Here is a 26,908-nt window from a genome sequence, read left to right on the forward strand (position 1 = left end):
AACAGCCATCATGTGCCAGAAGGTACACTAAAGGATGGTAAAGATGAATAATATGTGATTCCTGCCTTCAGGAGGCTCACAACTCTAGGGGATGACACAAAAATGCAAACTAATAAATATAGTAAGATTCGCTAGTTAAGTCCCCTATTACGCATCTTAGAATGATGGCAGGGGAAATGAATAGCATGAAATCCTGTAATTTTTTTGGCATAAGCTCCGTGACTTTCTTGCTCCAGAAATTGGTTTCACTGGCCCAGCTGAACTGTGCCATCCAAACATGTTGTCTCATGAGGGCCTTATCAGAGACAAAACCTTTTCTGAAGAAAATGCTATAACCAGAGCATCCCAGTAAAAGGATACAGTTTTAACAATGCTGGACCCGACAGTGGTGCATCATCTGATGGTCTGTGTTCCACAGTGAGAGTCAAGAATGGATTTAGTCCACAACACCTTTCCTATACTGCATTAGGTATTTTGGGGCACAATGAAGAAACAATTTCTTGTCTCACTGAGAAGACAGGACTTCTACACCAAGAATTAAAGCAGACGTGCAAACAAGTATTTGGTAAAGTTCTAAATTAAACGTAAGCCATACCCAAACATCTAGCACACATAGTGAATGCCCTGGGAAACGAGGCTTGCTTCCCCCAAAGCAGAACTGCCGAATGCAAAATGCCACATACACATCAGGGGCGGGCAGAACGCAGGGACGTTACAGAATGTTGGGTTTCACAGGCTAAATGCCACTGTAAGATAAAACATCAAGTTAAGGGGGGCTTGCTTTCCCCTCGTACATTTGGACTAGACTACCACTTATTTCTGTGTATTAACTAAACTTCTCAATTTAAATTAGCTGTATAGAGAATAAATGAGCTGGATCATATTAAGTAGAGAAGACTTGCAGTTTATTAGTTATATTGCTACATTTACTGGTGGTCACTTCTTTAAGCTTTCTCCATTTATGACAGAAAGGCAAGGCACTTAATTTCCTTGGAATGCTATGGATAATCTTTGGTGTGACCATGAAAAAATGCTCTTTGAGAAGAAAAATGGGGATAGAGCTAAAAGAAAAAATGTCTTAACCTTAGCAATTTCACAGTTTCTTTTTTCAAAATCCAGTCTTTTCCCTAATTTTCCATACTTATGAATTGGGCATGATTATACATATCTACTGTCCCCTAAAACCTATCCCAGGTATGAGGATTATGGCAGTAGGGCCTGTCACACCACCCTCTTCCCTTTCTTTGGAGGCCACTGTGGGTGAGACCATGTGTGCGCCCAGCAACTGGCGGGGTGGTGTGTCTGCTCTTCCCCAGACCTAACCACCTCTGGTTTTGAACATTAGGCTGGTCAGAGAGCAATGTCAGTCCTCCTCCTACTCCATGGCCAGCACCACAGGCACGCAGTCCAAATGACAACAGCCCTGCAATGAAAAGTAATACAAGTGTTTTATTCCCTGGAAATGACAGTTGTCTTCCTTTCCACTGGCCTATTTTCTGTCTGTCTTTACTAATTTCTGTTTGAGCACCCAAGGGTGCAAATCAGGGGCTACAAGGGTGTAGAGTTTTGCATTCTGACTTTTTCTGGCATAGTGTCCTAATTCATAATTCCCTTTATCAAACCAAATGAGGAGGAATCAAATTCCCATCTCCACATGACTGGGTGCTGCCCGACATCGGGTGGATACAGCAAGGTAGGAAAGACCACTGAGGTCTGCTATCTTTAACTGAAAATACCATTGCCACCAGCAAACAAGGCGTTTAATTAGTGCTCCTTGGAGAGAGCTGGCTTTCCTTCGTTGTCACGGGAGGGCCTTTCAAGCTCATGGGACTGTTCTTTTTTGAGATAGGCCCCCAAAGAGAACATGTGCTCTACTGAAGATCTCTGTGTTTGCAGCTGCCTCTCTCTTCCTTTGGTCATCACCCACTTTCCCCATGTTGGTCACAGGAAGTAACAGGTGGTGTCTTTATCATCCAGAAGCATTCCCATGATGTTCTTTTAGGTATTGCACAGTTGCACCTGGTTTCCCAAACTCCAGCAGTGGAGGTCTAGGGAATGTGAAGGCTGCCCCCGAAGTACAGTCACCTGACTCCTCCTAGCAAGGCCATAGCTATCTCTGAGGGCTGCCCTAGATCTCTGGGAGGTTAGGGGGAAGGGGGAGTGGGTGTAGCGTATTTTTGCTGGAGATATCTTTAAGATACCTTGATATTCCCTATCAAGACTAGAAATAGGCTCATCCTCTCTAAATCAGTCTTGCTCCATAGTTTCCTGTTATGGCCTCCTACATGACTAAAAATGAGTTATTCCCTTTTTTAAAAGTTGTTCCCACTCTACGATCCAACCAAACTATATTGAGATCTCTTAAGTCTCAGTTTATCATGTCAAACTAAGCCAAGTGTTCTGCAGGCTAATTGCCCATGGAATTCAATTAATGTTAAACAGTAATAACTTGCGCGTTATCAACTCGCCTTGCTTGCAGTAATTTTATGTCTATAATAGATGCATTGATTATCTCATGATAATCTATGAGAGATTATGTATTAAAAAAACGGGAATCAGAAGTATACCACGATTGGCACATTATCTTAATGTTTCAGTGCCATTTTCATGAAAAGACTAAAGGCCTGTTGATGTGGGACAATTCCATCACCACTCTTCCATTACCCTGGCATAACCTCTTAGCAGCGTGTCCCACCAACATTTTCCGAGACGCTTTAAGCCAGATGGCAGGCACGTTCCTAGCCGCTCTCTGCAAGGAGGATAACCTGTCAGACATTTTCTTCGTGCTTTTGATACTCCCACCTGTTGGGGAAGGGAAAAAAGCCTAGGTCATCCAAGCCAATCCTCATGTGGAACTTCGATCCTCATGTGGAATGATTTATATAGAGAAGAGCCCCCAGCTTATGTAGAAATCACTTGCATCAGGCACTCATTGGCAAATATTCTCATCTGGAAAAGAATGTGGTTCTCTAATTGTTGTCATTCGGGAAGTTAGGGCAGGTGGTTCAGAGAAAGAGCAGCTGAAGGGGAGGCTCTAGTGAGGGTGAAGTGGAAGGGGGGTGTGGGGGCGATTTAGAGCCCAGCAGGAGGAGGGGGGCATGTCAAAGGCCTCCTTCCTCTGACGGGAGAGGGTGGAAGAAGGCAGGGACCCTGAGAAAAGAGGAGTGGCCAGGCCTTAGGTGCCAACCCTCCTCTAGGCCTGTTGCTTTGAAGCCTGAAAAGAGTGGCCACAGTATTTCCCTTGACCCGGCAGATTTGAAAAGATTCCTGCAGTGGGCACTGGAAGGCAACTTGCTTTCTCAGCCATTCGGTCTGATTTCTGAAATCACAGTGTTATGTCCTGCTTGTGTTGAAGCAGTGCGGTCTGAGGTTTGGGCAGCTTGGTGGGCCGTGCCGTCCATTGGAGCGGGGTACAGGTGTGGGTTAACACCGGGCTCGTTCCTCACTGAGCTTTAGGCCGTGGTTTAGAATTGTTCATCGGCCAGCCCACAGGGAGACACGGAATTCCCTAACTAGTTTTAGAGGCAGAGTGTAGTGGGATTTGTCTGACTGAGCAGCACGGCATCCTCCCTTTTCAAGAGGAGCTTGGACCCACCTGCATGCCGCGTGGCAGAGGTGGGTGTTTGGAAGGGGCCTGCATTCATGTTTTCTCTTCTCTCTCCAGAGCCTGTGAAGGCTGCCTCGGACCTGACTGCCTGGTTCAGCCTCTTTGCCGACCTCGACCCATTATCAAATCCTGACGCTGTTGGGAAAACCGATAAAGAACACGAATTGCTCAATGCATGAGTCTGCAGCCTCACGGTGGGAGCCCACGTGCCACTCCTCGGCCACACCCTGGGGGCACGCAGACGTATGAAGTGATCAGTATGCTGTTTTAATATTTACGTGCCATTTTAATAAAATGAGAGGGTCAGAGGCCCTGTTTATATTGGTATAATTATTTACTCTTATTTGGTATAAAGGGTTTGAGTGTATTCTCTGTGTGGATCTAATAATACAGGATTGTCCAGGAGCACTTTCCAGGCTGCCTGCTCTCCTGCCTACATCTGCATCATGGCTGCTGATGTGTCACTGGGATACCGTGAGATCCGAGCTCAAATCATAAGCCTGTTCTGTGTTAGGTTTAAATAGTGAATCCTGTCGCCTTAGATGGGCAGCGGGAGGCTAACAGACCTTAAATGCCTCCTCATGTACCCCCTGCCTCTGTGGCCCTTAGAGGGGGCTGCAGGAAGAGCCTCCCTTCCCGCCAAGCCACCTTCCAGTGAGCTCTGGGTGAAGCCCCGGCCACCACAGACACTCTTCCCCAGCCCTTGCCAGGTGGGCTGTGTTCTCACGTGGGCAGAGGGCTGGGCTGGAGTCCACTGCACGGACCTTTCTGTGGGAAACAGCCATAGCTGCAGATGCTAGTGTCTCCTGTCTTCTCCATGGCTGGAATTCAAAAGCATGTATTTCTGGAGTCCCTTGTGATATTAACTGTTTGTTTTTTTAATTAAACGGCAGAGATATTTGACATGCGAAGGCAAGTTAATAGAGTCTGTTGTGGGGACTCAGTGGGGGAGGTGCCATGGGCGTGGGGGCTGGAGAGGAAGAGGACAAGGACTAGTTCCACCTGTGTGAAGCTATTGACATGATCCCATCCATCGCCCACATGCAGTCCAGGGGAGGAGGGCATGGACTTCTGTTGGCTCAGGCAGAGATGGGAGCAAGTTTTGCATGTGGGCATGTAAGCGGTTCAGACACTCCACCCATGTGGAGCCCCCGGGGCTGGTGGCTCTCCTCCCTTCCCTGTGTCGCCTGTGGCCCTGAGTGGGGGCAGGTTGCTGATTAGCAAGAATTGATCCTACGTGCCCAGCTGGGCCAGGGAGGTCTCTGCTGCACTCTTGCTAGCTTCACTCTCCAGCTCTGAAAGGGTCTCCTGTGGCCACTTCCCCCAACACAAGAATGCGGCTTCTCTGCTCTCTGCGGTGTGCCCTCATGGAAGGACCTGGCCCCAGCAGTAGCCACTGTCCTCTGCAAGACAGCCTTGGGGGACTGGAAAGCACTCTCCTCCTCCTCCTCTGTGCAGGAGTAGACCTGAAGGCGAGTTGGGGCTGGGACTCAGTGTGTTATATGGCTGGTGTAGCTCTGCTCACTTCCTGGCCAGCCCAGACTGTCCACGGAGTCTGTTTGTAAGAATCTCACTGAATGACTCCTTAGCCTGGCACGCGTGGTCTTTGAGGATATCAGGATATAGTCCTAGGGCCCCCACCCACCCTCCCACACATACCCAGGAAAGCTTGCTGGATCCTTAAGCCCTTCCTCTCGATTCTTGGCGTATCATTTGCTGCACACTCCACCTGGGATGGCCCCCTCTCCTTACCCTCAGCTGCCATCACACTCCAACTCACCCCTCAGGAGCTCCTCACATCCCACCTCCTTTAAGTGTAGCACGCAGTTTTCCTTCAAGGAACCACCCCTCATCTCTCCTTCCTGCCCTTGTCTGTCTCATGATTATTAGCACATGCTGGGTGCTCTGCCTGGCCTGGGAGGCCTATGTGTATGCATCTGCCTCTAGCACAAGGTGTGGCAACCTCAGAGAACAGGGTCCCTATTTCCCCAAATCTTCTGTGTCTCCCTAGTAATAACCACCCTGGAGTCACCTGGCAAGCACTGGACTCATGATTGCTGAATGGAGCTGCCCTGTGTGGAATGAGGATTAAGGACTCATCATTTCCTCCTGGGTCACATTTCCTTACAGCCATGGAAGCCCACAGCAGCCGCAGGAAGGAGACAAGCAGCGAAGCAGGAGGGGTGGACTTGCTCCATCCAGGCTGGAGGCACAGGGAGCTGGCTGGGGGGGGCTGGGGGGGGGCAAAGGGTTGTGGGGTCCTTCTCTGTTGAATGGATCACTTTAAACACTAGCAGGTTGCATTTTAAAGTTGATCTGTGGGTGAAGGGGAGTGGAGGATTGTGGTAGTTGAACAGGCTTTGCTACAGGTAAAAGGAAAGTACTGCACATGGAGGCATTTTCTCCCTGAATTTTCTTTACCCATTTTTGTTTAAAAAAAAAAAAAAATTCAATTCCGGTTCCCATCTGCAATGCACTTGGCCAGGCTCTTGATCCCTCTTGATAGGCATGTTTTGATCCTGGCTCGCACAAAGCCCCCTCGGCCACCTCTCTAGTTTAAGGAGAAGCAGCTGCTGGCTTGTTCTCTTATAAGCAGTCTGTGTGCCGTGCAGCTGGGGGGCTTCCTTGGGGGCCCACCTCGGGGCCCCTCCCCAGCCGCCTGTAGAAGGGACTGTCTCTGGCTGGAGGAAGACAAAAGTGCCCCATCCCCTTCATGCCCAGTCTCACTACTCCCTCATTTTCATCCCGTGTCTCCAGGCTGGTCTGCACCACAATTGCGCTGGAACCCTCGGGGAAATTCAGAGAGCACCTGCTCCTTGAAAACTTCCCTGCCGTTTTAGGTGGTCTGCAAGTTTCCCTTCCCTTCTGCTGCCCCAGCCAATATAGAAAGAATATTCACATTTAAGGGAGGGAGCCAGAAACATTTCTTTCCTCCTTTTTTTTTTTCTCCCAGCTGGCATGGGCTTTGGTGCACTTTATAGATTCATTGCCTTCAAAATGTAATTTTAGAAATGTCAGGTTGATTTTGAGCTGTGTGAGAGTGAGAAAAGCATCCGTCAGCTTCAGAATTAGAAAGGCACCAACTTAGAATTTTTGTCGGAGGCTTATGCCCAAGGAAACGTGGTCTGCTCAGAGTTGGCAGCCCCGAGAGCCCTGGGTTGCCAGTGGGCATGTAGAGGGGTCTCCCCGTCATGCCGTGGCCAGTGTTACGTGGGGTGTGGCGCCAGGGCCGAGGCCCCCGAGGTGCCATGGGAGGCTGCCTAGCCATTTGGGTCAAGATGCCTTCTGCCCATGCCTCAGCTCCAGGAGTCAGTTAACTGAGCTCCATGCTTCCCTCTCTCAGACGCCACTGCCCAGAGACCCCTCCCTCGGGGCCGACCCTGGCAATCGCTCCGGGTTTAACTATTGGCACTATTGATTTTGCCAGTATACCAAAGTGCATCTGTCTTTGTGATTAGTGTCCTCCAGACAGGCCATGGCAGTCAGTCCTTTGATTCAAACCATCTCTAGTCCTCTGACTGGCACCATGCACAGTGCAGTGATGCTTTGTTGGAAAATAGACTTCAACTTGGAGCCAACTTCAGTGATTGGCAGTGGCTGCCAAGAATTCTGCACAGAGAAGAATCCTGATAAATGAGTGATGTTTGTGCTGGGATTAGGGCAGGGAGTGGTGGTAATCATGCTGTGTGTTTCCCAACACCGCATTAGACCTTGTCTTTCGTGGGGCTTTTAGAGTTTACTATTACTACTACAAGTTACAACTACTCTCCTCCTTCTCCTCGTCCTCCTCCTTTTTAAATAAATAACTAGGATTCCGGAACCCTGAGAGAGGGTTCTCAAAAAGTCTCAAAAAGTGCCTAAGTGTTACAACCTAATTCAACTTAAATTCATTTAAACAACAACAGAAAATGAGGGTGGATTTATTTGCTCAGTTAACTAAAAGGTCTGGGTGTATGCTTCAGGCATAGGGGCTCAGGTGGGGGTCTCAGCAATTTCCCCCTCTTCAGCTCCCACCTTTGATTACCTCTGTGTTGCTTCATTCTAACAGACTTCTCATAAGGAGGCAGAATGGCCACCATGGTATCTCCAGCCAAAGTCTTGGAGTTGAGCCTGCCTTGAATCCTGTGTCCAGTCTTCAGTCAGCCACTGGAATCAAGGTGGGTGGGGGTGGGAAATAGGCTGTTTCCCCAGCTTTTCCTGGGCCTGTCCTGGAGCCTAAGCCTGAGAAAGGATGGTTCCTCTAGGGGAAGCTGTGCAGCTGATACCAGAGGGATAAATGGATCCCTGGGCAGGAAAATGCCATGGTGATCCACTCCAGTTTCCCCTGGAATGACTTTGAGGACACACTTGTGTATTGTTTCTGGAGGGGGTGTGGGTCCAGGAGGCTGAAAGAACTGGAATGTTTTCCAGAAACCTGTTGGAGGCCACCCCCAGCCCTGGGACTAGAAGGCCTGGTGCCTACTGTGCAGCTCTTTTATAGCTGAGAGCCAGGACATGAGAAGGGACCACAGAGCTCTTTGCATCCAACCTGCTGATATCCAGATGAGAAAACTGAGGGACGTATTTTAAAAACTCTAATTTAGTGGGAAACCGGATTAGAACCCACATTGCCTAACTGCTGGGCCAAGGCTGCTTTTACTTCAAGGGGTTTGCTAGAAACGGAGAGCTGAAGAAAGGAATTCAAAGACACACAAAACTCCTTTAAGAGCCCACATCTTTTTTCTCCTCCCAACTCTGTCTCTCTTTGTTTTTCCTTGCCAATTATTAAACACACCTTGGGGGATGCACTCCAGGACAGTAGTGTAGGGCACTTGTGAAGAGTTTGGGTTCTGAAGCTGGAGAAATCTGTGGCCAAGCCTCCCAAGTTGAGGCTCCACCAGCTATTAGTCACAAACCCTCTCTGCACTTCTGTTTTCCCTTCCTCCCTAGTAGCATTACCTCTAATGGAGTCATTACGGGGACTGAGTTGATGCCCCAAAGATGTGGCGCTGGGCTCCCACACTGCAGCACACAAGGGTGGCCATTCCCCTCCCAGAAGGTCACTTGCTTGGTAAACAATACTGAAGATAGGGAATGAGAAGCTGCTCTCTCTCCACGGCTTTCTGAGAGACTCTCCAAGCCCCATCTTCTGTCCCCATCCCTTATGAACTCGTTCCTAAGCATCACGAGAATGGCAGAAGCTAGTAGGAAGGGACTAGAAAGTCTAATGAGTAAGGTGCCCCGGATTTTTCCACAAAGTTGGACAGAATTCTGTGCGGAGACCAGGAGAAATGAAGTGGGTTCTCTGCCAGTTAGAAGGGACATGCTGCAAAACTTGCCAAACTTAAGGGTATTTTTAAAATGAACCACTACCCAGAGCACTGATCAAAAGGAACTGGGATGCAGAGCAAATTGGAAGTCTTACACACTGTTGATGGGAAAGCAATATGGAACAGCCACTTTGGAAAAGTTTGGCGGTTTCACATAAGGTTAAACACACCATACAACCTGGTCATCCTACACCTATGAATTCACCCTAGAGAAAAAATATATATATATGTTCACACAAAAACTTAGATGTGAATGTTGGTAGCAGCTTTACTCATAATCTCCAAAAACCAGAAACTCAAATATCCTTCCCCTGGTGAATGAGGAACCATGGCACATGCATCCATTGAGATCTTATTTAGCAGTGAACATGAAGCAACTATTGATTCATACAACCACCTGAGGATTCATGTTGCTATCATGTACCTCTGATATGATGCAATGAGAAGGGAACTTCACCTCTCTTAGTATTCTTTCCCAAAACTCATAACCCAGTCTCGTCGTAAGAGAAATATCAAACAAACTCAAATTGAGCGATGTTCTATAAATTACCTGACCAATGTATCTCAAAAGTGTCAAGGTCGTGAAAAACAAGAAAAGACTGAGAAACCACCACAGATGGGAGGAAATTAAGGAGGCAGGACAACCAAATGTTGTGGCACATCCTGGAACAGAAAAATATCAGTGGAAAAATGGGTGAAATCCAAATAAGTCTATAGTTTCATTAATAGTATTGTCCTAATGTTAATTTCCTAATTTTGACTACTATGTCAAAATACTATAGCTGTGCAAGATGTTAGCATTAGCAAAAGCTGGGTAAGGAACTTTGTACTATCTTTGCAACTTTCTGTCAATCTGAAAGTATTCCAAAATAAAAAGGTTTTTTGTTTAAAAGGCTATATCTGTGTGGTTCCATTTGTATGCCATTTTGGAAAAGGTAAACCTATAAGGATAGGCCTCAGGTCAGTGGTGGCCAAGGGTTGAGGCCAGGGGGAGGGCTGGACTCCCTCCAAAGAGGCCCAAGGAAAAGTTGGTATTGGTTGGAGCTCTTCTTCTTCTTCTTCTTTTTTTTTTTTTTTTAAGATTTTATTTATTTATTTGAGAGAGAATGAGAGAGAGAGAGCATGAGACGGGGGAGGATCAGAGGGAGAAGCAGACTCCCTGCTGAGCAGGGAGTCCGTTGCAGGACTTGATCCCGGGACTCGAGGATCATGACCTGAGCTGAAGGCAGTCGCCCAACCGACTGAGCCACCCAGGCACCAGGTCGGAGCTCTTCTGTAAATTATATTGGTGGCTACACAACTGTGTGCATTTATCAAAATCTATGGAACCCTACACTAAACAGGATGAATTTTACGTATATAAATTAATCCTCAGTAAGTATGGTTTTAAAGAAATGAAAGAAGGAAAGAAATTGAATTCTGGATCTTTCACCAAGTGATGCTGCTCTACCTGGTCAGTGAGTCTCTGAAATAACAAGGGAAGCAGAGAGACTCCATGGGTTTGCAGAGTTGGGAGTCTGCTCAGCTGGAAGGTCCACAGAAGATCACTCTATTCACAGTGTCCTCCTGGGAGGTGTCCACGATCCATCTGCGGGTAAGTCAGGATAGGGCAGGCTGTGCTTCAGCAGCAAGTACTGAAAATCTCAGTGGCTTATAACCAGGAAATTTCCTTCCTTCCTCACTTATGCTCTATGTCCAGTGTGGGTCAGTGGGACTGTGCCCCACGAAGCCCCAGGGATGCATGCTGATGGAGCATCACCAGCCTATGGCTGATGACACAAACACTTGAGCTGCTTGGGCACCGCAGCAAGGAAAGGTAGAGGTGGAGTGCCATCACGTATTGGCTGTGCTGTTTCATCTGAAGAAAAACCCACTTTTCTTCCTTCCACGGCCCCCTGGCCAGAAATAGCCACATGCCTCACTGCCGGGGCCTGGAAGATGGGACAGCATAGGTGGGGTATTTCATGAGTACTTCTATTTCTGCTTTAAAAAGGCTCTTGGGGGGCGCCTGGGTGGCTCAGATGGTTAAGTGTCTGCCTTCGGCCCAGGTCATGATCCCAGGGTCCTGGGATCGAGCCCCACATCGGGCTCCTGGCTCAGCGAGGAGCCTGCTTCTCCCTCTCCCTCTGCCTCTCTCCCTGCTCATGCTTTCTCCCTCCCTCTTTCTGTATCTCTGTGTCTCAAATGAATAAATAAAATCTTAAAATAAAATAAAAAGGCTCTTGGTCTTTAAAGCTGACTTTGAAAACCTTAAATCTAGTTTGGTCAAAAGAAACAATATATGTGTGTTAAAGGAGGGGGTTTTTTGGTGGGCTGTTTCGTTTTCTTTGTGGCAGACCAAGGTCTGGTAATAGTAGCAGTTCTGTCTTACGGGAGAAGAGGACAGTTCTGGGTGAGTGTCCTGACGAAGCATGTCAGTGACATGCACGTCCCACCTCTAAGCAGTCCCAGCTCCCATTCTGCTACAAGGGACATGGTCTTAGCTGGTAAGTCACGCTGTCAGACACAGGCCCTCCCGGTCTCAGCTGACTAGCTCAGGAAGCCAGTGTGGTGGGCCTGGCACAAGACCTTTTCACCCAGAAAGGAGTCAGAGTTTATCAGCTTCTCCCGCCTTTGATTCTGAGCTGGCGATGATATGAAGCAATTTGTCAGTTACAACAGCATAGATACCCAGATGAACAGAAGCCATGCACAGTTGCTATAAAGTGATAGGAGCCTTCTGAGTCATCAGAAACCGAGCAAGCAGCAGCAGAGGTGCAGTGTAGACAGATAACATGGGGGAGGAGGGAAGATGGCTAGTAGAGGCCAGACCGCAGAAACAGCCCAAGTCGCTTCGTCAGCACGGGCATCCCTGCTCAGCTGCTGCTCACCTAACTTTCTGGAGCCAATGGGACCTCTTTGTATTTTCCTCTGAAAAGAGAACTTCTGGTCTTAATATAATACCTATGTCCTGCCTTCTGATCATTAATTCGTAAAAGCTGAGCCGAGGGCCCTACTGTTCTCAACATGCCCAAATGCTTGCTGTAGAGTGCTCAAGCATTTGGCCATATTCCTTGAACCAGTGCTCCCCTGGAGAACAGGATTAACCTCAGTTGAACTCTGAGGCGCCACAGACGCCTTGACCAACGTCTTCCTTTCTCCTCTACTCCTACTGCCTGACATTCTTGTAGCACTTCAGTGGTCCATCCAAGCACAATGCGATGCCCCTTCTCCCACGTCTGGAATACACCCCCGGGGAAAGATCTCAATGTGGATAACTGCTGGCCTTTGCAATTGGGTGAGTGACTTTTCTATAACTTGCCCTAGCAGAGAGCTGATGCAAAGTGCTCAGGAAATCTCTGAAGCCCGACAGGGGCCTGCATCCAGAGCCTCTGGCATCCAAGGAGGAGGCAATTGATTTTAGAAATGCCTCATCAGTAGAGGCTGGATCGTGTATCAGCTCTGGGGCTTCCTTTTTCAGCCACTTCCCAGGGACCTCTCTTACTGATTTTGGTCTGGGGTGTCTCCTTGCTGGTATTTCTGGACCTGGTCCGTGGTGCCCCAAGGGTCATTACCACATTTAGAGCATCGTCTGCTGTCCCCCTGTCCCCGGCACAAACAGAAGGCATTCTCAGGACACAGCACTTGACAGATCAACACCCTTGCTTCCATTCTCTTCCTACACTTCATTGCTATTCCGATGGCTGGGTTATAAACTCTTTCATCCCTTTTGTACTCTATTCTGGTCTAGGGATTTATGGACCTCTTAGCCTCAAGAGTTCTGTACATCCTCTGAGATATGTAATTTTTGTGTGTGTGAAAATGCACCTCTGTGGATTTTTTTTTTTTTTTCCTGAGGAAATGGTCTAGAGCTTCCATAAATTCTCAAAGGGGGTCGATGAACAATAAAAGAACCACGCTAATCACAGGTTTCACGCTAATGCTGAGGGCACCAATGTGACTGGAACCTCCCTGAGCACTAAAAGCCTGCCTCATGCACGGGCCAGTGAGCAGGAGGTTCCTCTGGCCACCTTTCCCTGTGGGGAAGTCACAACCATCCTGGACTGTTCCCTCTCTCCTTGCCTTGAATGGCGGAGTTGGCCGGGCGCGGGCCTCCGCAAACTGAGGGCTATTTTTATCCTGCCAATAGGAGCTGCCATCCTGGGTGAGCTGTGACTTGGACTCCAGCTGGAAAGGAAGAAGCTAGCAGGGAGAGAACAAATCCTGACAACACACGACCCCGAGCTCTTGCTACCTGCATTCTGCCGCCCATCTGTTACCTGCCCTCAGAACCAGCCCCAGGGGAACCCTCGCTGCTTTATCTTGGGCTTCAAGGCAAGCCTGGGGTGAGAGAAGCCCAGAACCAGACAGGCTGGTTTTTCTGCCCTATAAACCAGGCCCGTGGTTAAAGACAAAGCACCTGGAAAAGACAGGAGTGGACCCAGGCTGGAGCCTGAAGTGTCCTGTCCTTCTGGCCTTGCCTTCCGGGTGTGGGCAGGTAAGGAGAGCTGGGCCCACAGGCGCGGTGAGCAGGGGAGACGTGGGGGTCTGTGGGAGAATGAGGTGGGAGGTGCACACTTGGGCTTTTTACATGGCAGCCAGGGTGGTGGGTGCCTGACTGACCCACCTGCTGAAGGCAAGGAGAGATGCAAATGACAGACAGTGAACAGCACAGGAAGAAGTAGGGCCATGCAGTGAGTGTCCTTGAGGACATTAGAGACAGAGATTTTTGGCTCATGGAACCATGTGTATGGTTTTACCACCTTCACATTTTCTGACCCTACATGGACTATAGAAAATAAAAATAGCTATTATCCATGGGGTGCTTTATGCCACACACTCTGCTACATGCACCTAAGTCCCTTTCATCCTCTTAATTACCCTACACAGTAGGAACTTTTGGCATGTTGAGTTCTATTTTTTGAATTACAATTCACATACCATAACATTTGTCCTTTTAAGGTGTACGACTCCGTGATTTTTGGTATATTCACAATGTTCTGCAACAATCACCATTATCCAATTCCAGAACACTTTTCGTTACCCCCAAAAGAAATGCTGTACCCATTAGCAATGACTCCCCATTCCAGCCTACCCCAGACCCTGACGACCACTAATCTACTTTCTGCCTTTATGGATTTTCCTGTAACAGACATTTCATATGACTGGAAGTATATATGGTCTTTTTTAACTGGCTTCTTTCACTCAGCATGTTTTTCAGGCTCATTTATCCCATCATTAAATTTATGGACATTAGAATTCTTTCCATTTTTTGGCTATTATATATGATGCTGCTATGAACATTTGTGTACAGGTTTTTGTGTAGACACATGTTCTTACTGTCTTGGGTCCATACCTAGAAATGGAATGGCTGGGTCATATGCTTAACTGCCAGACTGTTTCCCAAAGTGGCTGCATTATTTTGCAGGACCGTCAGCAGTATGTGAGAGTTGCAATTTCTCCATATCCTCACCAACGCTTGTAACTACTTGTCTTTTTGATTATAACCATCTTGGTGGGGACAAAGGGATATCTCATTGTGGTTTTAATTTGCATTTCCCTAATGGAAGGCAGGTACTTGCCCTGCACTAAATTGTGTCTCCCCAAAGATTCAGATGTTGAAGCTGTTGGTTCAAATGTTGGGAACCCTGAAGACTCAATGTATTTGGAGATAGGGACTTGGGAGGTAATTAAGGTAAAATGAGGTCCTAAGGGTGGGGTCTTATCCAATAGGATAGTGTCATAAGAAGAGACAGGGGAAAGGCCATGTGAGGAGCTGTCTGCAAGCCAGAAAGGTTTCCCTAGAAACCAGACACTGCTGGACATTGATCTGGGACTTCCTGCCTCCAGAACTGTGAGAAATAAATTTCTCCTGGTTAGGCCCCCCAGGCTGGGTTCTTTCATTACGGCTAAAGCTGACTGAGAATGATTATCGCTATATTTTACAAATAAAGACTCCCACGCTCATTCTTGTCTGAGGGCCAGTCCTGGACCATATTGCCTTATACCACACTGCCTCTGGCTTCCAACACGCCAGAACAGGTGTGGCCTGTCAGCTGACCGAAATCACAAACAGCAACGTGCTGAGAGTCAGTTTGGTGCGTAAAGGGGAGAAACGTACCAAGAAAGAGAAATAAGCAAGTGTCTGAATCCCCAAGCGGCTTATGCAGCTACAGATTCAAAGATGAATGGGAGGAGCCAGATGCTACACTGGTGATTCTCGAGCCAAAGGACCCACTGCAGCCTGTCGAGGGCCTCGATCCCCAATCTTCTCTAATACAAATTCTGATGACCTCCATCTCACGTTCATCCATTTCAGACAATCTCTAAAATGAAACTAAACAGCTCTCCATCAAGAGTGTATTGAGAAATATGGATCACATTCAAGAACAATCTCTTGGCCATTTTCAGGTTTCTGTCGTTTTCTAGATGAGGCAATTCAAGAAGGATAAATGACAGGACAGATTTCTGGGCTCTCTGGTGCCCACTTCATAAATCCATCTCAACTGATGGAGGGCTGGTGGAGGGCCACACTCCAGGGAATGCTCTGTCCCCTGAACTACAACTCCAGACTTCCCCAAACGTCATTCTAGACTTAAATAATTCAATCCTGTCTATGGGAGTATGAGGGTGTTGAGGCCATTTTTTTTTTCTGAGAAAGTGGAAAGGGCATGAAACTATATGTACATTTGGATTCTTCCATTGAACTGAGTTTACTCTTCCAGGTAGTCTCTCCAGCCACCTTGACTTTAAGAGATCTGCTGCTCATTTCCATTAAAACTCTATCTTTTGCTGCCATATCCTTTCTTTCCTACTTTTCTCCCCCCTCCCTTGATATCTGGAAATTAACATGCATTTTTCTCTCAAATTATAAGGTTTCTGAGAAAACTTAGGAAAACAGAAATGTAAATGTTAAGGCAAAGTATCCACAATCAAAGCATAACCACTTTAATTTTTGTACATTCATGTCTTTTTTTTGTTTTGTTTTTACTCACATATATATATTTTTACAAAACCAAGAGATCACACTAGTTTGTGACCTGCTTTTCACCCCTAGGTGTAAGTGCTACCGTGTTCTTGTTCAGAAAGGATGTACCGATTTATCCTTCTAATAGCAGATGTGAGAGTGACCCTATCCCCTCCACCCCCTTAACACTATCATCCTTTTTAATCTTTGCCAATTTAAAGGCAACAAATTATTGTTTTAATTTGCACTGCTTTGATTACTAGTGAGGTTAAACATTGATTTTCATGTTGATCACTTCCCTTGAATTTCTCCTCGTCTTTATAGGGACTAGGAAAAGCAGTCAGCCCAGTGCTATCCAGTAGCTGTTGCAGGCTGGTTGATGGGTGGACGGTGGGTGAGAAGGGAAGAGGATTGCCAGCAATGCTGCAGCAAGAAGGTCAGGCTGCTTCCTTGTCTTCTTTTATGAAACATGACAGCAGGAATACCTACTCATTGGCAGGAAAAAAAAAATTAGGTATTTCAAAAGGACATATGAATATTGTGAAAGCTCGCCTCACACTCTCTTCCCCTTTCCCACAGGCCCTATTTCCCAGGTGTAACCATCTTCAGTCCCTCCTCCCTGGTTGTCCCCTCCCCCTGTGACCGTCCTCCTGCACGACCAGCTGCAATGGTCGTGGACTAAGGGGATTGATGGGGAGAAAGGGTCAGGGATTGGAAAAGGAATCCGTTCCCCATACAATAGCTCCCAGGGTGGTCACAGGGAAGGGAAGCAGAAGAGACCACACCAGGCTTTTGTTGGTAATCAAATGGGCAGATTAAGAGTGAGTTAAGATTACCCCGTTTGCCTTGATTTCAGTCCATATGGAAAATGGCAAGCTGTTTATTGCAGCACCTGAGCCGTGTCCTTTGTTAACTTTTGTCCCTTGAGTGTAACCCTTTTCCTTTACGAAGTGGAAGAGAAAACCTGAGAAATGGTTTGACTTTCTTGCATGAAGACTCCTCCCCATTTGGCAGGTCCTGTGGAGCCCTGCATCCACCTTTTATCCCCCTTGCTTCCAGACAGTGGTTTGAAATAACATCCATTGCCTCCGGGACCTTACCCAATTCTTTCTAAAGGAATCATCAAAGTCTTGCTTAAAACTGATGCCAAGACTTGAGTGGAATTTATAGTGTGAAAGGGGACCCATTCCTTGTTATCAGAAAATCGTCTGTAGGAAAAGTGATCTAATTATTCAAATTCTTAGTGTTAAGAAAATGGCTGTTTTAAATGGGAGGGTCCATCACCAAACTGATCTGGAACCTTTGAAACAACCTTCCTCTCTTTGGGAGACGCAAATGCTTGTAAAATGGAATAGGCCATTTTAGAACCAGTGTGTCACCAGCCTCCCACTAAGGAAAAAAACTAAGACATTCGAGGTGGAAATAATTCTGTCTTGAGATTCTGCTTTTTCTTTTTTTCCAGCTTTGAAAACTGATCACCTGTCCCACCTCTTCTTGTATCATTTTCCATAGGGAATGCTTTTCTGCAAGGGTTTAACTTCTCCCCCTATTGTCTTCGATAAGATGGTTTAATATTAGACAAGATAACTTTTAGGCACATACAGTATATGTAACGTCGTGAGTTGTTCAAATAACAAACTCCTGTGTGAGGAAGCTTTGTCTTCAACCTAGTCCAACAGGGCTTTTTTTTGTGTGTTTTTTTAAGATTTTATTTGTCAGAGGGGCGCCTGGGTGGCTCAGTCGTTAAGCGTCTGCCTTCGGCTCGGGTCATGATCCCGGGGTCCTGGGATCGAGCCCCGCATCGGGCTCTCGGCTCCGCGGGAGGCCTGCTTCTCCCTCTCCCACTCCCCCTGCTTGTGCTCCCTCTCTCGCTGTATCTCTGTCAAATAAATAAAATCTTTAAAAAAAAAAAAAAAGATTTTATTTGTCAGAGAGACAGAGTACAAGCAGGGGGAGTGGCAGAGGAAGAAACTGGCTCCCCGCTGAGCAGGGAGCCCGACACAGGACTTGATCTCAGGACCCTAGGATCATGACTTGAGCCGAAGGCAGACGCTTCACCGACTGAGCCACCCAGGCATCCCCCAACAGGGCTTTTTTCAAGAAGCGTTCATTCTAAAAAGGCACGCCTCACTTTCTGGACCCAGGGGACAGGATGGCATAAACAAGACCCTAGGTGAGACCTCCATGGCAGTAATGGGTCGATGTGGGTGGAGAGAGGCACGGAGGGCACTGCTGTGTCGTATTAGTTGTCCAACCCTATGTAACAAATTGCCCCCGAACTCAGCACCTTAAAACAACAAACTGCTGATCTCACACGGTTTCTGAGTGTTGGGAACCCAGGTGTGGTTTAGCAGGCTTGGCTCAAGGTCTCTCGTGAGGCTGCAGCCAAGATACTGGCTGGGGTTGCACTCATCTCAAGGCTCAACTGGGGCTGAAGGATCCGCTTCCAAGCTCACCCACATGGCTGCTGGCAGGGCCCCTCAGTTCGTTAGCTGGCAGCCAAAGCTACTTGCCATGTGGGTCTTTCTCCACAGACTTCCTGAGTGTCCTCACAGCAGAGCTTCTCCCATAGCGAGTGATCCACGAGAGTATACGCCCAACACAGAAGCCTGTCTTTCCACAACGTGATCTTGGAAGTGACAGCCCATCACTGCTGCATTCCATTCATAAGTCCAGCCCACACTTCAAGGGGAGGAAAATGAAGCTATACCTCTCTGAGAGGAGTATCAAAAGAATTTGTGGACATATTTTAAAAACCACTGTGTGTATGATCCAAGTTGCCTATATCCAGTTTGCTCTTTGGTCTATAGCAAAGGTCAGTACATTTTTTTCTGTAAAGGACCAGATAGTAAAATATTGTTTTAGGCATCGTGGGCCAGACTGTCTCTATTGCAACTACTTAACTCTGCCAATGTATTGCAAAATAGCCATAGGTAATACGTAAGTGAGTGTGGCTTTGTTCCAGTAAGATTTTATTTACAAAAATATGCATGGGGCAGATTTGGCCATGGGCTATAGAGGTTATTGGAAGTCTGTTTCCTTGCCATCAGAATTCCAAAAGAAATTCATCCACAAGACATAGCTGTCTGAGCTGTAGCTTGAAATTTAATAGCAAGATAATAGGAAGACAGAAAGGCAAATGTGAGAGATTTAGGTGGAGAAAAACTTCAGGACATGGGATTCCAGTTGTTCTCTGGGGAAAAGGAAGAATTGGAATATAAAGGAAAAGAGCTGATTTGGTACAACATGAGACAAGACAGTGTCTTCATTCCATTTAATCAATGAAGCGGAGATGAGACAAGAAATCTGAGAAGAGATGTCCTCTAGACAACCAGAACCGGGGCAGGGGGGCTGGATGATAGCGTTCCGGTTCTGACTCAAGGTGTGAATTAAAGGACCCATCTTCACAAAGCTCCTCAGCTCCAAAGAGCCCAGAGTTCACCAGAGATGTGTGTGTGTGTGTGTGGGAAAGACTTGTGAGTCCCACAGATGGGGTCGAAGGGAGGAGCTGCTGGGAACACGTAGAAATAATGGAACTTCAGAGGGGAAGGGGTGGGGGCAAACATTTAATTTTGCACTGTTCACAAATAAACTTTAAGTGATTAGTTTTAGCTAACATAAGGCTAAGCATCTATAAGTTCTTAGACCTAATTTCCCCCTCCATGTTCTTTAGGTTTGGTTTTGGTTTGGTTTTGGTTCCTTAGGTTTCATTTTGCACATACGAACTTGTTCCCTCAGGGCTGTTTATATTAAGCTTATATGACTGAGAGTCAAGCAGAGGCGGAGCTGAGAATCCCACTTTTCCTTAACAGTCACCTGTAATGGAACTTTTAACCTAAGATAGTTTCCTGACTAAATTATATATCATCCTCAAGAAGGTGGTTGGTAAATCTCACCATTAAAAAAAGTTACATTTTACTTTTTTTTCAGCCCCAAACACAGCCACTAGTCATTTTTAAGTTAATCTTAAAGGTAAAATCTTAACAACCTCTTTGATGAGATGTGCTTTGGAAGGAACACTCTGCTGGTAAATTATTTCTCAAAGCGGTTTTTGCTCTCGGGCAGTGGCCCGAGACCAAAATGGGGCCTATCATGACCCTATTTGGATAACTGGGTATAACATCAACACTCCTTTGTTCTGTTAAGGTTTTCTCCCTCTTATCTCGAATCTAAACCTAAATAATGAGTAAAAAATAAAAAAAAAATTTTTTTGCTGCAGTTTTCTTTGCGAGAAATACCCTACTTCCTTTGAGGTGATGTCACTGAATTTAAACAAATTACTTCCATAAATAATTCCTGGGTATAAAATAAAGAGGTGCGGACAGTGTTTCCTCTCTTTAAGGTGCTCATAGCTGGGAGAGCAGTACAAAGACTTGGAACTTTAGTCATCCAGCTTCTTACCTTGTGATGGAAAGCATATAAATGACATGTCCAGAGGAAACCGGCTTGGAAGTCTGATCCAGTCAGAGTCCCTCTAGTGCCAGAGATGCAGGTCAGGAATTCAGTGAGCACTGGATATACTGCCATCACCCTGATCTGAGTCCATCTCTGTCAAGGTAAGATGCTAACAACCCAGTCTTTCCGAAGACATATGTGAACTATTCCAGTTTTACTAATAACTTTATTTAAATAAGACACAGGAACTTCTATACTGAAAAAATACAAAACAAAAGCCACACATTTCCTTGTGTAAAGCCATATTGTATGGTAACTCGAATACTGTTCCGCGCAGTGGCTAGAATTAAACAGTACAACTATATACAAAATTTAAACAATTTCTGACAAATTTCTACAGCTGGATGTAGGATACATTTGAGCTCAACAACTTCTGGGAAATTTACATGGCAAAGCATAAGCTTTAACACATTTGGTTCAAAACTTTAATATATGCTAAGAACAAATGTACAACACAATTAATATTTAGTTTCTCATGAGAAAATAAAAGCACATGTCACTATAAATACCATACATCAGATTTCATCACCAAAAAAGCATTCAGTCCAACTTTCAGAAATTGATTCTGATACTATTGCATCATATTTGGACAAAAGCAGAGCGTAAGATCAACACATTATGTAATGCTAAACCAGATATCAGAAGTTAATGGAGCTCATATTTATCTTACAGAACTAATAATTTTCTCCCTTTAACCATAATCTACAAAATATAGTATTTTCATCAAGGCCTGAGATTATTAGGGTTAAAGGTGTCTGCTGCTGAAGAGATTGTTTTAAAAGGTTCCCCTGTGAAAATGGCAAAAGTAAACTGAGTCCTTTTCTATGACAGTCTCCTACAATATAACACTGACTAATATAAAGGAGCCAGGATGCACCTTCAGGAGAGAATATTACTGCAAACTTTGGTGGAAAGAAGATAATTGGGATCATAACAAAATAATACATAGAATACATACACACGCAAACATATACATATATATATATATATATCACTTCTTAAAAAAATCAATGGTGTTGCTTTCTTCTCTATCACCTCTTCCTTCTTCAGCCTCCTTAGAAAATAAAACCAAGAAACCCCGAGGAATGACTGAAGGGGAACTGAAACGTTCCCGTGACTGTAGGCACCTTATTCCCCTAATTCTTAAGAAAACGGTGCCATATGCTGTAGGTACAGATGAAACAACTCTATGCTTTACTGAACTAAAAGCAATGGAATAAAAATACAAAAACTTCCCTTTGCTTTTGGAAACTCTCTGTGCTGCAGAAAACAAAGTTTGAGAGTTGGGCTCTTCCACTGACCACTCGGGATTATCTAGGGCTCTCTTCACACAACTTCGTTGAAAATTCAGGTCTGAGTCTGCAAGTTCAAGGCAATTTACTTGGGTTTTTGCTTTACTTTGCACATCTGAAATACAGAACCATCCAAGATACTGTGAGGAGAGGCCTGAAGAGACAGCCGCAAAATGCTGCTTTTCTAAGTCCCCAAACAGCCAGCTTCTCGTGCAGCATTACTTCTGAGACCCACACATTCTCTCTCCACATGAATGCAACTAATGCACCTCAACTGCTCGAGAAAAACAATAACCAAAAGCGTGTCATTTGTAAAACCCTCAAATTAAAGAACTTCCGAGAGAGAAACTGAACAATATGCCTTTAGCTGAAACAGCATTTCCTGATGCTGATGGCCAACATAAACAGAAAATCTCACCCATCCCCTGTGAAAGTTCAGTTTTACTGTTAAACCTAGACTTTCTTGTTAAATTCCATCACACACAATTGGAATGTTTATGTACAGTCTGGTACCGGAGACACTTTCTTTGCAACATTATAAGTCATGAACTGAGCAACACCTGAACTTGTTTGGAAAAAAAAAAAAAAGCCACATTTACACATGTTGAAAAGTGAATTCAACAGTTGTTTTACTTGTCACCGCATGACAAAAATGATGTCAGACACCACAGATTTGCTGGTTCTCCTCATGTTCACCCATGTCCAGGATTATTGTTCTCCTAGGGTTGAATGCACTTCTTATTCTAAGAATGTGGAATGTAATGAGGAAAGGGAAATGCATAAAATAAGGAAAGGCAAAAGAGTGATGTTCCCTCTTTAGCTTTTTAGCTGTGAAATATTTAATATCCCAATATGATATACATTCCAAGTTACCTGAGTTTAGACTTCAACTGAAGTACCTGAAGCTAGGCCATAGGGTGGGCCCTGTGCAACTGTTGTGGCCATTTATTATTATTATTTTTTTGCATTGTATGTATTACAGAAGTTAGAAACAAACACCTGGATCAATTGTAAACATAATCCTGAAGTACAGTATTTTCCATAGGACAAAACACAGCAAGACATTTTCTATTTAGACAGGCAACTTTTTGATATAGAGCTTATTTATACTGACGAATTTGGAACAAAACACGGGACACAGTACTAATCTGTCAAACATACTATGAAATGCATAGTCTCCACTTAAAATGCTGAATGACACACACATTTTGCAAGCAGTACTGCTTTCCACAAAAACTGCTGAATAGGAGTTCCGTCCCTGCCAAGATCAGTGTTAAGAGATACTTTATGATGCTGATAAGTATTCTGTTGGTGGTGGTGGTGTTCCGAAAGTTTGTCACTCCATGCAGATAAGATGTCTGAGGTCTAGTTCCTAATCCGTGAAGGTAGGGTAGAGGCCAGCTCCCCCTTTGCTTTAGATGATCACATAGTTCTGAGCAGAGATGTGTTCCTCACCCTGCAGGTCCTGCAGGAGCTGCTGCTGCTGGGATGGCTGTTGGACGGAGGCCTCCAGGGCGCCCACCGAGCTGGTGTCATCAGAAAGAGACGTAAAGGAAACCCGGGAGGAGAGCTGCTCGACGGTCAGGGTGGCCAGGGCCGAGCTCTGGCCTGAGTTAGGAGAGTTCTTGAGCATCAGGTCGGAGGCAGGTAAGAGAGGGCCTAGAAGTTTTACAGGACAGAAAGCTGATCCGGTTGGGATGAAATTAACCTTGTTTTTGTCAGGACATGAAAAGAGAGGGGCTGAGATAGGCTGACGAGACCTAAAACCGTAAAACAAAATGACATTCACAATCACTAAAAGCTTCCAAGCTTTCTGACTTAGCTGGAGTTCTCTACAACAGCTACAATGTGAATGGCAGGGAATGAGTTAAGTGTACACAGAGGGGTAAACATCTTCCATAGCACAAGTCAGCTGGCAGACCAGGGACGTACACAGCACCAAGTGATATTTGAGACAAAATGATTTTCAAAAGGACGGGGCAAATTTTTTCAGAGATCATTAGTTTGCTTTCAATCATTTAGGAAGATGGAAAAACCTCCTATGCTTTAGTTAAAGATTATGCCAGGGAGAATGACCTTTTCTGTTAAGGAAAAGTATAATGGGAGAGGGATTACCTAATCATGTATTTGGTTTTAAGCATTTTCTCCTTTTTCTGCATCACTATACATACTTCTAACAGATCAGAAAAAAAAGGTTTCAGTAATTTCTCAAAGAGCCAGTCAGCCCAACAGAGCAGGGTTCTCAACCTTTCCTCCCTTCCCATTCCCAGGAACTAAGCCATCAACTCCTGCAATCCTGCAAGACCCGTCTCTGTCCCCTTCCAGGTCGCAAGAGTACAGCGGCCTCCCCCAGGCACCGCACTGGCACAAAGGGATGAGTGAGTCCAACAGCTACACAGCCTTTTCTTTTTTTTTCCTGAGCCACTCTGCCAAGTATTTACAGCATGAACTTCGTTCCCTTTAATTTCTAATTTACGCACACTGAAATTTCAAAAAGAAAAAAAAAACACCGTGCGAATGAGAAGTCTACATTAAACGAATACACATGCTAGATGTGTCTACAGGGAGACAAGTTAGTTTCCTTCTGGCCTGTGGGATCCTGTCATAAGGCCGGCCACACTTGGATACTAACTTTGCCGTTCAACGCCTTCTCGTTAGCCATCCAAATTAATAGAGCTTTTGAAAGGAAAATTTGTCGTGATTAAAAAATAGATCTTTTAGGTCGTAGGGATGAATTTCCAGGCTTCTTTGTACTAGCTTATGTATTTCCAGCACACAGGCTCCAGTTGCCCACTAAGATCCCTCCTGCCTATTCAATTCCCTTTTCATAATTTGGTTTTGAAACACATTATCAGCTGGATGGAGTAGTTGATTCATCCGTGATCAACTGGTCTCAGTAAAAAGCTTTACAGCTTTGCGGATCCCAGCTGACAGAAAAGACATTACTTACGCCATTTCCTCAAAGACCTTCACTCGCTCACATCCCTCTGGGGGCTCCCGTTTGAACATGTAGCTGTTGTTTGGTTTGGGAGATGAAGCGTACTTGGGTAACGGTGAGCTACTCCCACTGTCTGTAAATTTAAAGCAGTTATATTAACTAGTGATTGAAAGCTCTTTTAAATTAAGTTTGACTTCCAAACAAGCAGCCTTTTGCACAGTTTATCCACTATGGCCCCTCTGCTTCCACCACAGAGCTTCCTTTATTGCAAAGCTATTACTAACACCCTCATGTAGTACATTTCTTAGAAATAAAAGCTTCGATGCAACAGCAATCTGCCATACCACAAAACATAAAAGGAGGTTATTTTGGTCCAGAAACTGCATTTTGAATAAAGTAGAGCTATAATCTGGAAAATACAGTAGCATGTATTTCAAAATGTAAATGAATGGGGTAATATGTATAAATCATGCAAAAGAATTATAAGAGATTATAATACAGGGTCCTCTAGGTTTTCTCACTGTCCCACCAATTTTAATTGAAAATTTTAGTATGTGGAATAATCATTACAAACGTTCTTAGCAGAAACATTATTTTTACTAAACACCATGAATAAATATATGCAGGGGAAAAAGAGGTTTACAACACATAATGTCTTTTTCCCTTAGCCCACTATGAAGAATAAAATTTGCTCAGAATTTCGCCTTTAAAAGATCTATAATAAAAGAATTTTTCCAGCAGTTTGTATTTTTGCTACGAGAAGCATGAGAAGTCTAAAAGCATCACTACCTAATACGTTTTCTTCATATTTTTGACCAAAAAAAGAAAATGGTCTATTCATGAAAAGCCATAAAACCTATATGTAATTTCTCCCTTTCCTACCTGGCAAAGGATTTTGGAAATTCAAATCCACCAAAATGTGTCATTATCTTTGTAAGATGCCAAGTTGTAAAGTCAGTCACATACCTGTATAAATACAATAGTCCCATTTAAACAAATTCTGACTTAATGCAAAAAAAATCCCCACTGCTAAAATAACTAAGCACATGATCTATTGAGATGTATGATTTTTATGTGTATTTTTGAAAGACAGCATTGCTACCATAATTACGCTTGTCACAATTTTGATGAGTTGCTTTAGTTTAGGCTACAGAACACAGCGCAACATTCAGAATCGGAGTAATAGGGATGTTTTTATCATCATTAATGAACTATAATACATGCTTAGAAAGTAGACTCTTGAGGCACATTTGGTGTCTTTGGTGAATGATTCAAAGAGCATCTATGTTAGTCTTGGGACTGGAGATGCGTGCTTACATTTAAATATGGCCATAACTCTGTGAAATCAGTGCCTACCAAATAATGAGGCCACACCACTGGGAAACCTAGAAAACCCCACAGTTTCTCTGTCACTACTGTTACGGATAGTCCTACGGATTATACGCAGTCCTGTGGAAGGAAATGGGTCTTAGAATTAAGTTTGGTTTCTTCACGTGCCATTCGGATGTCAGGATTTTCTTAGATTAGACATTCATCTTACATTACTTAAACAAATGGGAGGCGGGAGGGAGAATATAATTTTCTCTCGTAGGTGGATGCAAAACATCATTAACCTGGCTAGAGTCTGAGTTTGCTGCTCTCTATTTGAGCAAGGCTAGACCGAAAAGATCGGTCCACAATCAAGCGGCGAGAACGAGGCCTTGAGCTCGGTGTAATACAGCCTGACCCCACTTTCCCATCCAAGCAGCAAGAAGGCCCATAGAGGCCACACAGGACAAAGGAGAGGTGACGTGTGATGCCTCCGTGGAGCTTCCTCTTGGTGACGGCACAACTGGCCTGAAGCCGTGGGCTCAGTGGCTGTGACAAGCCTTTTTGGACTGTTGGCGGGGGTGTGACCATGTCAGTGGTCGGGGACTCTCCCCATCAGCACGTCAGAAGAGTCATCTTGGCCACAGCTGCAGTCTTCGGGGCTCTACTTCTTTACTACGTCACTAGGCCGACCATAGGATTTCTCTGCTGACTCCAGTAACGGCTTCAAGGGCCTCTCCCAGAACTGAAAGCTAGATGTGAGTTGGGCAATCTGTAAAACGGATTATCTTCCTATTAACATCTACACTACATTAGTGTTTCTTCTTAAATGTGTTTCTAATTCCAGAGGTTTATATTTTGAGAGTTTTACCCACTTAAACATTCTTGTTCTTTTTTGGGGGTGGAGGGGGCTGATTAATGTTAAAAAATAAATAAACATACTGCTATCCTAGAAAGATAGTATTCAATACTATTATCTCTCTTTGCCTCTTCAATTTAAGAAGTTGGGTTTTGTTGTTGAGGATATTTATATGTAACATTTATTTGAATGTT

At 45.0% G+C, this 26,908-nt stretch overlaps 2 protein-coding genes and 1 long non-coding RNA gene across 25 annotated transcripts in view; 2 read left to right on the forward strand and 1 right to left on the reverse strand.

Annotated features, from left to right (window-relative positions):
• The window catches only part of ICA1 (islet cell autoantigen 1), a 153,447-nt gene extending 149,510 nt beyond the window's left edge, over positions 1-3,937 (forward strand). For all 21 annotated transcript variants that reach the window (XM_064575224.1, XM_064575222.1, XM_064575226.1 and 18 more), the window contains one exon: positions 3,665-3,937. In XM_064575224.1, coding sequence (XP_064431294.1) covers positions 3,665-3,786 — 122 coding nt within the window. In that variant the 3' untranslated portion in view covers positions 3,787-3,937. The remainder of the gene's footprint in view (positions 1-3,664) is intronic.
• Positions 3,938-5,848: 1,911 nt separating this feature from the next.
• On the forward strand, positions 5,849-26,828 carry LOC129045481 (uncharacterized). Of its 2 annotated transcripts, XR_008505266.2 has the most exons (6): positions 5,849-7,764; positions 13,046-13,393; positions 20,205-20,418; positions 23,072-23,256; positions 23,880-23,987; positions 26,139-26,828. It is a non-coding gene; the product is annotated as an uncharacterized LOC129045481 (long non-coding RNA). The 2 variants fall into 2 exon arrangements; XR_008505265.2 differs by lacking the exon at positions 5,849-7,764 and having other exon boundaries at positions 12,953-13,393.
• The window catches only part of GLCCI1 (glucocorticoid induced 1), a 112,203-nt gene continuing 105,764 nt past the window's right edge, over positions 20,470-26,908 (reverse strand). For both annotated transcript variants that reach the window (XM_054505277.2, XM_064575220.1), the window contains exons 7-8: positions 24,560-24,680; positions 20,470-23,369 (exon numbers count right to left, since the gene is read on the reverse strand). In XM_054505277.2, coding sequence (XP_054361252.1) covers positions 23,024-23,369; positions 24,560-24,680 — 467 coding nt within the window. In that variant the 3' untranslated portion in view covers positions 20,470-23,023. The remainder of the gene's footprint in view (positions 23,370-24,559; positions 24,681-26,908) is intronic.

The sequence above is a fragment of the Mirounga angustirostris genome, unplaced genomic scaffold, assembly GCF_029215605.1.
Source record: "Mirounga angustirostris isolate CCGP_5_RB_7025 unplaced genomic scaffold, mMirAng1.0.hap1 SCAF_12, whole genome shotgun sequence".
Lineage (NCBI taxonomy): Eukaryota > Metazoa > Chordata > Mammalia > Carnivora > Phocidae > Mirounga > Mirounga angustirostris.